The following is a 13,983-nucleotide window of genomic DNA, read 5'->3' on the forward strand; positions in this document are numbered from 1 at the left end:
ATAGAAGAACCGTTTTTGGTTCCACAAAGAACCATTCAGTCAAAGGTTCTTTAAAGAACCATCTCTTTCTTAACTTTTTATAATCTGAAGAACCTTCTTTTGCCACAAAGAACCTTTTGTGAAACAGAAAGGTTCTTCAGATGTTTAAGGTTCTTTATGGAACCATTTAAACAAGAAAGGTTCTTCTATGGCATCGTAAAGCACCTTTTTTTTTTTAAGAGTGTAGGGAACTATATATGGGCCATTCTACAGAATTGATCTAAAGTCAGATTTGGAAACGTCTTGAAAAAAAGGTGTTTTTTCCAAAAAGGTACACATTTCTAATAATAATAACAAATGTTTTGGTAGTGACCATTTTATATAACTAGCACAGTTCTGAACATTGGTACACATGAGAACTGAATGTTATGGAATAACTCCCAAAAAAGTGTTTAAATATAGAAAAAGTTTCAGAATTTACAAGAAAATATAAAACTTTTTTTTTTAACGTCACTTTTTAAAAGAATCAAAAAGATACTTTTAAAAACAACAATGGAAAAAAATACAAAAATTAATAGAATTAATCTAAGGATCTTAATAAACATCTAATATATTTGAATACAGCAGCAGTTTGCATCAGTTCTATAGAATGGCCCATATAAAACACAAGAAACTGTAAAAAAAAAAAAAACTAAATGAAGATGAGCAGATATATAAAAAATACATTACATTACACAAGCTAATACACACGTAGGAAAATATTTCAACATACAATAAAAAGAATGTGCAAATTAAGACATATAAACAGGTTTGCAAGATATAAACGACAAATTTCATATATATATGCTATATATTTAACACTATTTGCAGTATAAGCTTTTGGTTTTGTTTAGGATTTTTTCCGTTTAACCTCTCCCAAGAACAACAGTCTACTGCTTCTTTAAATCCTTTAAAAGTCTCACAAAGTCCAAACAACATTGTGAGAAAGAAATAATTACGGAGTTTGTTTACATAAACAAATGTATGTTTTATGTGGACGACGCAGCCTCGACCAATCAAACACGAGATCCCGCCCTCACCTGTGCGAAGACCCGCCCATCGGCAAGCTTACCGCATAACAGCGCTGCATTCTATATAGCCTCCAAACGTACCGTGAGGTTTATTCGGACGTCAACGTAAAGTTCCTCAGAAATGCCTCAGTGACCAGATGCTGTCTGAAACGGTGAGTAACAATCTTTTTAACACTAGTTAACTAGTTAGAATTGTGCTAGAAGTTATTACACACCCAGTCAGTTTAAGTGTTAGTTTGCTCAGTTAGTTCCTCAGAATAGTATTTGAACGATATAGACACAGAACGTATGTATTTTATGAGGTAAAAACGAAAATAGTATTTCATTATAGCAATTTTATATTTGGTACCATTTGTTTTGCATGCATGTACATAGTAATCTTGCAATTTACAGTCAATACACTTCTCTTTTTTTAGCCTGCATGTTTGTAGTGCATTTTTGTGACCTGAAATATTAAGTATTTGTTTGTTATACATCCATTTTATTGCAATATATTGTCTTTCCAAGCCCAAAACTGCCATTTTAATTTGATACTGTTGCTTTGCTGTTGGCAAGCTGCAAATAATAGTTTTAATTGCCATTTATCATTGGTACGCCCAGTATATTGTTTTTTTTATTTTTTATATGTAATAAGAGAGTTGGTGTGGCATTTACAAGCCTGAAGTGATTAATAACTATATCAATAAATATGGAACAGCAGGCTTCATATTTCTCTGATATAACATTTCCGACTCGACAGAGGTTTGTTTTGGCTTCTCAGAACCACTCCTAGCATTGTTTCATTCTATGCCCAGTGAAATAATACTTTGGCATCCCACGAGATGATTTTCAGTGCCGGTGCCCAAGGGAAACGCTAATGTGTTTGAGCTCTTAAAAACCCAATCCTGTTTTTTAACCTCATCATCTGTCTTACCTCCATGTGTTCTGGTGTTTTACAGTTTGGATGTCCAGGTTGTGTTGCAGGTCTTTGTATAGACTGAAATGGAGAAGAAAGACTTGAATAAGTGGCCCGAGGGCGATCCACGGCCAGCTTACCTCTCCACTTGGAAATGTATGACTTTAGCCGCCATACTGATTCTTCTCATCGTCGGGGCTGCTGTGGGGTTTATGACGGGTAAACAAAAGGAAGGAATCAAAATATTATGATGCTGCTGATGGAAACTTAAACCAACCTTGTTTTGCCTGTTTAGCTTACTTGATACAAGAGGAACATTATTTCATGGAGACGGTGGAATTGCAAGGGCTCAGTTATGATTCAGATCTGCAAGATAAAACATCAGGATATTATGTAGTTCTGACCGCGACTCTGAAAACAAAGGTACGACCAGAGGATATGATTGTTAATGTGTAAGTTGTAAAATGAGTTTCAACAAACTGATTTCTGCTGCTGTCTTACAGATCAAGAATATCTTTAGTGCATCTGCAGTGGCAAATCACTTTATTGACTGCCAGATAGTTGCATATGGGTAGGTACACTGCTCAAATTGCTGAAAATGTGCTTGCACTTAAGACATCCAAGATGTAAACGAGTTTGTTTATCAGAACAGATCTGGAGAAATGTAACATTACATCACTAACTCACCAATGGATCCTTTGCAGTGAATGAAATCTGTTCTGATGAAGAATCAAACTCATTTATATCTTAGAGGCTCTTAGAGGGCAAATTAAATTTTTTGGGTGAGCTATTCCTATGTTGGGGAAGTATGGTATTTGATTAAGAGTCTGTGATATTTTTTAGGAATATCAACACAGACGTATTGACCACTCTGCGTTTGGTCTTTCGGATCTCTCAAGTCCAGGGGTATACGGAAAGTTTTGTTCAAGAATTCCTCCGCAATGGATTTAAGGCCATGTTAAATGGGAAACCCATCGCTGTTCCGGATTATGGCGAGATCAGTGGCATCATCCTTCTTGGTTTGCTGATTTCCTATTAAAAATAAAAATAAAGTCAACAGAAGTGTCATTTTGACCATTTTTTTTTATTTCAGGGGCAAGTGGAAAGTCATTCTATGAGATTGCCAATGACATAAGTAAGATATTATTATATTGCTGACCATATTTGAAGGTTTATTGAAAACTCAGAATGCCCAGATGTATTTGTTTTTTTGCGGCAGGTAAATGTCCTGAGACCACATTTACTTGTGGCAACGGCGAGTGCATCACAAAGCTAAATCCAGAATGCGACTCTATAACCGACTGTGTTGATGGTTCAGATGAAGCCTTTTGCTGTAAGTGTCATCATCTTGCTATTATTCCCTTAAATAAAGACTTAATTGACGATATTTTAGGAACATGTATTTATAGTGGTGCTTATAGTGGTTACTTCACCCAAAAATGAAAACTTCGTCATTAATTGTTATCCTCATGTCGTTCCAAAGTTAATGACAGAATTTTCATTTTTGAGTGAACTTAAGGTATCACTTTAAGGTAAACATCACAATTAGCAAGGGTTATGCATGGCCATATTGGAGATACTTGGACGTAAACAACAGCATGTATTGCACGGTTAATGTACTACTGAATATGCTGTTCTGCTAATTTATGACGTCTAAACTATGGAAAAAACATGTGGAAGCTGCTAAATCATATAAAGAAGGACCTAGTAAATAGGAAAAGGCGCAATATTTTGGTAAACTAAAGTTAATAGGTAGGAAACAAATGTACAATCAGTGTTAAGATATTAGATTAATATTTGAATATTCACTCCCCCCCACCGACAATCCCTGCTGGACTTGAGACTCGTTTCGTGTTAAAAGACTCTCTAACCATTAGGCCACAGCTGCCCCCACTGAACTGAATTGAACTGAACTAACAAGCTGATGATCTCAATCAGGTGTGTTAAATAAGGGGGACATGCAAAATATGCAAAGCAGGGGTCCTCCAGGACCAGGACTGAGAACCACTGCTGTAGAGTTTAGCTCCAACCCCAATTAGACACCCCTTATCCGGCTAATTCAAGCTTTTACTAGGCTAGGGGTGCCCAAACTCAGTCCTAGAGGGGCAGAGTCCTGCAGAGTTTAGCTCCAATCCCAAAAAGCCTTACTAGGCATACTAGAAACTTTCTAGCAGGTACGATGAGGCAAGTTGGAGCTAAACTCTGCAGAACACCGGCCCTCTAGGACCGAGTTTGGAGACCCCTGACCTAGAATATCCTTGGAAATGCATATAAATGGCACTAATGCTACCGGCACTATAAACACATTTGCAACTAAAGAACCTTAGAATTGTTTCGACATAGAATAACTTATATTTTTTTGATTATTAACCATTTTTCCCTCTTACAGCCTGTGGAACACGTCCAGCCATGTCTAGCCGTGTTGTGGGTGGTGAAAATGCTCGCCATGGGGAGCTACCCTGGCAGGTCAGTCTCAGATTACGTGGCCGTCACACCTGTGGTGCATCCATCGTCAACAATCGCTGGCTCGTCAGTGCTGCCCATTGTTTCGAAATGTGAGGAATGGTTCTTGTAAAATTTTCATCAGCCACCTCACTAGACACCAATGTATATCTAAACATGTCTTCTTTATATACCAAAAGAGAAAACAGCCCAAAAGATTGGACGGCTCTTGTGGGAGCCAATCTAGTCAGTGGGGAGGAGGGCGATGCCACCGTAATAAACATCAAGTCCCTGGTTGTCTCTCCGAGGTACGATCCCATGAAAACTGACAGCGATGTGACCGTGCTGGAGTTGGAAACGCCCTTGACGTTCGGCACTTATGTTCAGCCAGTCTGTATCCCGTCATCCTCTCATATTTTTAGCCCTGGGCAGAACTGCATCGTCTCTGGCTGGGGAGCTCTTAATCAGTACACCAGTGAGTATGTTTGATGTTGCTCAAAGCATCTGGATATACTTTGGCTTGGGTTTGTTGAGTTTAAAGGTAAGGTAGGCGATTTTGGAGAAGCTAGCAATAGCAAGTGAGCTTTGAAAGACCCCACCCTCCCTGCAAATCACTCTCCAAAGCCAAGCCTCCTCGAAAACACATGAAGACCCACAGGCAGACCATAGGACAGAAGTGTCCATACTTGGTCCTGGAGGGCCAGTGTCTCTGCAAGCTAAACTCTGCAGGACAGTTGCCCTCTAGTACCAGGTTTTTTTTTTTTTAACCAAATCACCTACCCTACGTTTAATTCAGAAAACCTCACCCTTAAGATGGAACAAACCTAAAACAAACTTTTTCTTGTCTGAGTTCTTGGTCTTAATTAGATACCGTGAAGACCAGCCATTTTGCCACAAGTCTAAAGTCTGGCTACTCAAGACAACCCCTTTTTAAGACTACACTTCTTTGTGCCTGAGCAGGTGATGTGCCTTCAACATTACAGAAGGCAATCGTGAAGATCATTGACTCAAAAGTTTGCAACAAGTCATCTGTATACAGAGGTGCACTTACCCAAAATATGATGTGTGCTGGGTTTCTTCAAGGGAGGGTGGACTCTTGTCAGGTAAGGGTGCTAGCAAAAAACCTTGATTAAAACGTGTTTGCAAACTGCTTTAAATATGATTTTGTCCTTCAGGGAGATTCCGGAGGCCCTCTGGTATGTGAGGAGTCCCCTGGACGCTTCTTCCTGGCTGGCGTAGTGAGTTGGGGAGTGGGATGTGCACAGATCAACAAGCCCGGGGTGTATTCCCGCGTCACCAAGCTCCGTGACTGGATTCTGAGCTACACTAATACTGCACCAAAAATCCAAGTCACCCCCACTGTCCCTAGCATCACAACCACTGCGGTTCAAATTGCTAAAGCTATGGATCCATCCTCTGAGCATGTTAGTAATGACTATATCCCTGCTCCTGTGAACTGCAGTGGTAATTATAACTGTGGCGGAGAGATGTGCATCAGCAAGACAAACCCAGAGTGTGATAGAGTCGTTGACTGCCCCAATGAGGCTGACGAGAAAAACTGTGGTAAATAATTTCGATCCATAATCTCAATCTCTAGGGTGCCCAATCCTGCTCCTGGAGATCTACCTTCCTGGAAAGTTTAGCTCCAAACTTAATTAAGCACACCTGAACAATATCCTCAGAAATGCTTAATAATAACAAAGAGTTGGAGTATGGTTGAAACTAAACTTTGCAGGCAGGCACCAGGGTTTATCCTAGGACTGGGTACCCCTGCTGTCCAAACGGTATATGCCATATTTAACTTCACATCAGGGCTTCTCAACTCTGTTCCGTAAGATCTATTTTCCTGCAGAGTTAAGTTCTAACCCTAATCGAACATACCTGAAGTTAATCAAGGTCCTTAGGATAACTAGAAAGTTAAACGCATGTGAGTTTGATCAAGTTTGGAGCTACACTCTACAAGAAAATTGATCTTGCAGGAGTGGAAAACCCCTGCTTTACATTTAAGATATAAGGGTGAACATGCATTCCGTTCAAAAGGTTGTACGGTCACCAGTTTTCACAGTACAGAGTTTTTTTGCACACTTTAAGGTACACTCATTGAACAGATTGTATGTGCATTTTATTAATATAAAGGTAAATATGGCATCTACTCTGTCCATTGAATTACTTGTTGAACAGAATATAAGGATCACCTGATTACTTTGTAGACTGCGGGAATCGTCCAGTAATGGGCCAGGAGAGGATAATTGGTGGCGTAACCGCCCAGAGAGGTGAATGGCCATGGGTGGGCAGTCTGCAGTATCAACGCACTCACCGCTGTGGAGCTACGCTCATCCACTGCAAATGGCTCCTGACTGCAGCTCACTGCTTCAGAGGGTAGTGTACCTTTGTTTGATGACTACCCAACATGCTCTACTTTTAGACCTGGAGAAAGCTGAACAAGAATGATTTAGAGTTTCCTTTTTTTGTTGTCCTTGTGTTAATAGTGACCTAAACCCTGCCAGTTGGACGGTAGGTCTTGGCTCGGTCATTTGGTCTGGACTGGGTGCTCTGTTGATTCCAGTGCAAAGGATTATCCCTCATCCTGCGTTCAATAGCAGCAGCATGGACTTCGATGTGGCCCTGGTGGAAATCTCCATCCCCGCTCCAAAGTCCTACACCATCCAGACTGTGTGTTTGCCTTCTCCCTGGCATAGCTTCATCAAAAATATGGAATGCTACATCACTGGATGGGGTGCTGTGAGGGAGGACGGTGAGTTTGTGGTTGGTTAAAGTGACCAAGACACAACTTAAAACACTTTGTAGCATATGGGAGGGATAGGCAACGTCGGTCCTGGAGTGCCGATGTCCTGCAGAGTTTAGCTCAATCTCTGCAAAAAAAACCTCACCTGGCTGTGGCCTTCTGAAGATACTGATTAGCTTGTTCAGATGTTTTCGATAAGGAGATTGGCACTTCAGGACAGACACTGCCTATCCCTAGTTTATGGTATCATTTTCACACTAGACGTTTTGGTGTGGACTTAGGTTCGACCTAGGTATTGTGTTCTTTTCTCAGCCCCAATGACATGCAACACTGCAAGTTGTCATAGGAGATTTAATCATATTTTCATGCTCTTTCAATCGCTTAAATTGTGCATTTACATTACATCTCTATTTTCACGAAACCCACAACACACAACAAAGAAAAAAGATCAGATTACGGGCGTCCTCCATTCGCCGGTTAGTGACGTTTGTAAATGCCGCACAAAGATGTTGCTGTTAGCCACTTCAGAGGTCCTGCTGCCAGTGCGAATGCAAAAAGGAATTGGTTCTCTAAGAACCACTATGCTGGCTGGAACTAAGCGGTGTGAAAGTCCTTTTAGAGCAGGGGTACCCAAACTCAGTCCTGGAAGGCTGGTGTCCTGCAGAGTTTAGCTCCAACGTGTCTTTGAAGTGGATCAAAACCTTTTATCAAAGTTGTCCTAAAAACAAAACAATACCTGTGCTTGTCTTAGGACAACTTTGATTAACTTTTTTGATCTACTTCAAATGTTGACTACTATAGTAATGCCTAGTAAGAGCTTGATTAGCTGTTTTAGGTGTGTTTAACTGAGCTTGAAGCTAAACTCTGCAGGACACCAGCCCTCCAGTAGCGAGTTTGGACACCCCTGCTCTAGTGTGTGCACCAAGGAACCACACTTTTTTCATCGGTTTGGAAAAGGGTCTGGAATTTGACTCTCGTTAGTCATCCTACATTTCGAAATGGATGCAAACACAATCCAAACATGAAACGCTATATGCTATTAGTAGACCATTTGGCTATCCATCATGGGTATTGAGGGATTTAAGGTTGGGTCAAATGTACCAAGTGTGAAAACGATATACTAAAGCTTTTCTGTAGTTCCCCTACCTACTTTTTTCTGTCTTATGGACTTCTGTCTTATGACTTATGGCTGCTTTTGTTTGACAAGGTGTATTATGACACATGGTCTGTTTATCCCACACAGGTATGATAACCAATTTGCTGCAAAAAGCACAGGTTAGCATCATTGATCAGTTGGACTGCCAGCAAGCTTATGGTGCTGAACTTACCAACAACATGATGTGTGCTGGCTCTATGGACGGAGACAGGGACACATGTCTGGTGAGTTTCTGGTCAAGAACTTGTTTCCAAGGTTCTGACTATTCTAAATAGTAAGAAGTTGCACATTCTTCTGGATCACTTTTTCTGAAGCACTGCTGCACTTACCCGATACTTAATGCTCTAAAAGTCTTTTTTTAAACCTTAAAACATCCACGGTGCCTCTTAAGCTGATTACGTAACCCAGCCCAATGTAATTCAACCATATCCTCGAGTATTCAGCAGACTTCTGTAAATGTCATACCTGCCATAAAAACACCAACAAAGCCAGTGGTCTTGTCTTTGTCTGCAGGGAGACTCAGGGGGCCCTCTGGTGTGCCGTGAACCCCAGGGACGGTGGTTCCTGGCTGGGGTGACCAGCTGGGGTCACGGTTGTGGTCAACTTGGCTTTCCGGGAGTTTACGTGCAGGTCACAGCTGTCAGAGAGTGGATATCTATATACATCCCTTTTTAAAAATACAATCTGGACATATCCTCCGTCATCTTCCTCACTGGTGACATGCAGTCGTATCTCTCAACTGAAAAGAATGCATGAAGTTCAAATGGACAACTTTACCAACAGGTTCATACTGTACTGTCAAAGTATTTATTTTTGGTATTTATTTTGTGTGCAAAGCAGTGGCTCTTCATGGTCACCTTACCTGGAGACTACGAGTGGAGATGCTCCAACTTGGCAGGCTGCAGATTTTGTTTGGCACGAGCCAATGTGGCTCACAAATATGTACAAATAATAGTCATTTTGAAGTGGTTTACACTTCAGATATCAGACAATGAAGTACGGCAACACATGTTTCCCTGACGTTTAATAAATTCTAATTTCAAGAGTTATCACCAGCAGAATTTATATTCCTGTAACACAAAATGGACTTTACTACAAAATGGAGGCAATTTGCTTTGACTTGGTTGATGCGTTAAACGGATAGTTCACCCAAAACTGAAAACTCTGTCATTAATGACTCACCCTCATGTCGTTCCAAATGCTTAAGACCTTCGTTCATCTTCGGAACACAAATTAAGATATTTTTGATGAAATCCGAGAGCTTTCTGACCCGGATTCCTGTAGTTTCATAAAACCAACACATGGACTATACTGAACTTGGTAGTTATGTTGCTGTCTATGCAGGGTTAGAAAGCTCTCAGATTTCATCAAAAACATATTACTTTGTGCTCTGAAGAAGAACGAATGTCTTACAGGTTCGGAACAACATGAGGGCAAGTAATTAATGACAGAATTTTCATTTTTGGGTGAACAATCCATTTAAGGCCAGAAACGTATTGTATACAACGATGGAACCAAACTAAACATCTGTGCCATTAAAGAAGATTATTTTCAAACTGTTGCTCCACCATGACAATACTTGACCAGGCTGTAGAAGAAGACTACATATAGTGCCCCATGTGGCAACGCTGAGAATGCAACAAGTACGTTATGTACTTTCTTAGAGTGTTCAGGCCTAATTTGTACAAATGGTGCTACATCTGTTAACCAACGAAAGAATAAACATCAATAAAAATGGACTCATTTGGTGGCATTTATTTGCATTCCATAAAAACAGCTTGGTGACATTTACACAACATCTGTCTGGACGTATCTTGGTGGAGATTGTGTCTCTGTCCAAACCTTTCCAAGACTCAATAAAGCAAAGGAAATTGCGTACTTCGACATGTGTGTACACAAAGGGAACGGGTTTGCAGTTCTAAACAACCCTACTACTGTACTTAACAGACAATGAGACAAATGACACTCCAGGGTCGACAATTGCGGTTTGTTCCTCAGAGGTAAGTAAGAAGGACTGTTCGGCCACTCCTGGTGAAGAAGCGACGATTATTGCAACAAAGACGCCCCTGAATTCTCCCCCTCAGGGAGAAGAACTAGGTTTGTGGAACAGAGCTAGTAAAGTGAGCCCTTCCCTCAGGGAATAGAGTAACATCCACCCAATGACAAAAGGCAGACAGACGTACGCTGAATTTCGATTGGCTGCTTGATGAATAGATAACAACATAAGGGGAGTAGTCCGAATTTAGCATTGTTTTTAAACACAGTGAAGGACCTGGATAACGAGAGTGTGGAGCTAAAATCCAGACCCATTCTGGCTATCATTTTAAGCATAAGAACTGCTACTACAGTGATCAATTCCTTAATATAAATTCAACAGCTATTCTGTCTTACGTAATCTTTTTAACACATAAATGTAATGAAAAATGTCCATGTAGAGTCTAAATCCAACCACCTGCTTCCTTCTGTAGCCATCAGCTGTTGTTGTGTGGTAAGAGAGCCAAGTCTATACACCCGTCGTGCATTGAAAGACTAGACATCTCTACCTGAGGACTGAGGTAGAACCGGTCGCCATCTGCATATCAAATACGCGCTCTTTCCCTCTGTAATCTGGAATTGTAAGCGCGGGAGACCGTGTTCCATGCATCCATATAGCGGTCCATACACATGGCAATGCATTTCTGAAATTAAACAAAAGAAGTACAGATGGGTTTAGATGTTTTTTTTCTCTCAAATAAACATGGTATCATAGTATCAATCCCACCTGTTCAGAGTTGTCCAATGTGCTTCCTGGCTTGCCAACGCACTTCTTGAAGCATTTATCAGTCATTCTCTGCAATGCAGGACAAATGTCAATAGGAATGCATTGAATACTTGTTTTTGTAAGGGATACATTGAAGAACCTTGCAAAAAGGTGCTACAGCAGTGTCATACAGTGAAACATTTTGGTTCATGATTGACTTTAAAACAATTCAGCTAGAAATTGAAGTGAAAACCCCAAAAAACTTCTTAAATCTGGTTTTATTTACAACAAAATCCTTATTTACAGTATAGTAGAATGTGTTTTCATGAAACGTCATCAATCAGCCATACTGGTGGCACTGAACGTAAAAAACTGAATTGAACAAAACTCACGTATTTTACTGATAACTGCTGCTGAAAATGATAAATTATTGTCATGTTTTGGGCTGGTTGGTCTGGGAAAAACATTTGGAGTACTATTGACTGACAAAAGTTATAACAAATCAAGGAGAAGAGTGAAATAAAACTGTCTGAGGAACAAAAGGCGTTTGTGGTTGGCCAAACTAAACCAATATTTCCAGGACAAGAATCTTGACAACATTCGTGTTTGTTCTTATCATTTCCAGTCAGGTAGGTGAAATATTAGGCTAATATCTTATTTAATACTGCTGGTACGCGTCTACCAACTATTAACTTCCTGCTTACCAAGTCCTTCTCTATATGATTTTGAAACGTCCACATGTTTTTTCCTGTGGTTTACACCGTGTCCTAACTACACACGAAGCGACACGATTCCAGCGACAAGCAATTTGGCTGTCCACACCAGATGCGACAGCGTTTATAATCAAATTCATAAATATTAAATATTTTTAACATTATTAAAACTACATACTGAGTGACTGATACCATCTTTGTTCTGGAATATACTTGTTGGTTCGCAGTTTTAACGTACATGTTTGCTTTAATGTATTTTCAGGATCTGAGGTAAGCTATCTGTTGTTACTTTCAGTATGGCTATAAATTTTACGCAATATGAAATTCAAACTCTCGTTTGACATTAAATTTAAACATTAAATAAAGCACATAATAAGCACCTGAGATTGAGCTGTTGTTCCAGCCGCGACGTCGCGGAAATAGAAACGTTTCTAAAATAGAAATTTCACGTGTTGCTGTCGCCACTAGTTAGGACAAAAACTCAGATTAACATGGAAAAGATACCTTTTATTGCGTGTCGCGTGTACTTAGGACACGGTGTTATACGGCATAAATTAGCAGAACAACATATTCAGTAGTACATTAATCGTACAATTCATGCTGTTGTTTACATCTGAGTATCGCCAATATGGACAATATGGCATCCGGGTAACTGACTAAATCGTAATGTAAGTGCAAACCCTCTATAGTGGCTGTATCGCATTGTAGTATTACGAATATTACGGTGCTTTAAAATAATTATATAAATACATATGGCATTTCAAGGTTTTTGCAAGAATACCATGGTACTACTGTGGTACTTTTTGAACTGATTTCGGATATTTTGTAGGACATGTTTGGTATTCTTAGACATACTTTGGAATACCACAGTACCTAAAGTGTATACCATCACATTACTTTTTGAAAGAGTAGGATATTCATATACCATGGTATTTCACAGTACTTAGAAGACTAGTAACATGGGACACGTCAAAAACACAGTTTTACCATAGTACAGAGATAAAGACCTACAAAAATGACACAACGATGACACAAGTCCAAAACTTAAGGATAATACCATACTTTATGGTAAACGTAAATTTGCTACTTTGCTATACATCTGTGTTTACTGATAACCACCATTATTTTATACCATGATATTACCATCGTACATTACTATTAATCCATATATTAAACAATATCAAATAATAAAAACTATCCAATACATGCCTGTCAAAAACAGACACCGTTTAACACAGTATAAGGTTAAAGTCACTTACCTGAAGCAGCTCTTGCGCGTTTGCAACAGCAATCTGAACTTTGACCTGCTCCATTATTGTGCCGGTGTCCATTTTACCAGACGAGGAGCCCGAAGAGAAATCCGAACCGAAGCTGTCCATTTTACACACTTATAGATCTAATAACAGTGACACACTGGAATAAAGTCAGTGTCGCTTCGGTACATGTGATAATTTTGCCCTTGAGATGAACCGGAAGCGCTGTGGAAAACATCCTGACTGCTGACTTATGGGAAATGTAGTTTGTAATTAAAGCAAAACTTTAAATGAGAAAACTAAAATCATAACGTGGCGATTTTTTTTAACGATAAAAAAAGTCCTAAAATCGGTTTTAAAGGAAGGAGCTTTTAGTATAAATTCAGATTTTTAAAACGACTTACCACTTTTGATTTAACACACACTTGTCCTATTTGAAATAGTGGCAAACAAAATGATATTAATATAGCATATGTTAAAATATATGTTTTAAGTTTGGAATCTTTGCGTTTGGTACAAACAATATTTGTGACCATTGACCACAAAACCAGTCATAGGCCCTGCTGAAAAAAACAGCTAAGACCAGCCTAGGCTGGTTGGCTGGTTTTAGCTGGTCAACCAGTTTTAGAGGGAGGCAGCTGGGAGACCAGCTAAAAACAGCTACTTCCAGTTTAAACCAGCTAAGACCAGCCAGCCTGACCAGCTAAAACCAGCTAAGACCAGACTGACCAGCTAAAAATTGTCGAAAACCCCTCTAAAACCAGCCTGAACCAGCTATGACCAGGCTGGGAAACCAGCTAAAACCAGCTACTTCCAGCTTAAACCAGGTAAGACCAGCCAGCCTGACCTGCTAAAAAAGTAGTGGCCAAAACCCTTCTAAAACTAGCCTGAAAACCAGCTACTTCCAGCTTAAACCAGCTAAGACCAGCCTGACCCGCTAAAACCAGCTAAGACTAGTCAGCCTGACCTGCTAAAAAAGTGGTGGCCAA

General features: G+C 39.9%; 2 protein-coding genes across 2 annotated transcripts; one reads left to right on the forward strand and one right to left on the reverse strand.

Moving 5' to 3' along the window:
* The first annotated feature begins 2,030 nt into the window (after positions 1–2,030).
* On the forward strand, positions 2,031–8,963 carry tmprss9 (transmembrane serine protease 9). The gene is made up of 14 exons (XM_073843419.1): positions 2,031–2,163; positions 2,240–2,367; positions 2,448–2,515; positions 2,788–2,963; positions 3,038–3,079; positions 3,164–3,277; positions 4,334–4,499; positions 4,587–4,861; positions 5,347–5,489; positions 5,562–5,949; positions 6,597–6,765; positions 6,876–7,141; positions 8,376–8,512; positions 8,802–8,963. Exons 1-14 carry the CDS (start codon positions 2,031–2,033, stop codon positions 8,961–8,963), a joined length of 2,367 nt encoding a protein of 788 aa, XP_073699520.1.
* Positions 8,964–10,027: 1,064 nt separating this feature from the next.
* Positions 10,028–13,205, reverse strand: timm13 (translocase of inner mitochondrial membrane 13 homolog (yeast)). The gene is made up of 3 exons (XM_073844365.1): positions 13,001–13,205; positions 11,050–11,118; positions 10,028–10,966 (listed from the first exon to the last, which is right to left on the reverse strand). Exons 1-3 carry the CDS (start codon positions 13,118–13,120, stop codon positions 10,868–10,870), a joined length of 288 nt encoding a protein of 95 aa, XP_073700466.1. The 5' UTR covers positions 13,121–13,205; the 3' UTR covers positions 10,028–10,867.
* Positions 13,206–13,983: the final 778 nt, after the last annotated feature.

Source organism: Garra rufa, chromosome 7 (assembly GCF_049309525.1).
Source record: "Garra rufa chromosome 7, GarRuf1.0, whole genome shotgun sequence".
Taxonomy (NCBI): domain Eukaryota; kingdom Metazoa; phylum Chordata; class Actinopteri; order Cypriniformes; family Cyprinidae; genus Garra; species Garra rufa.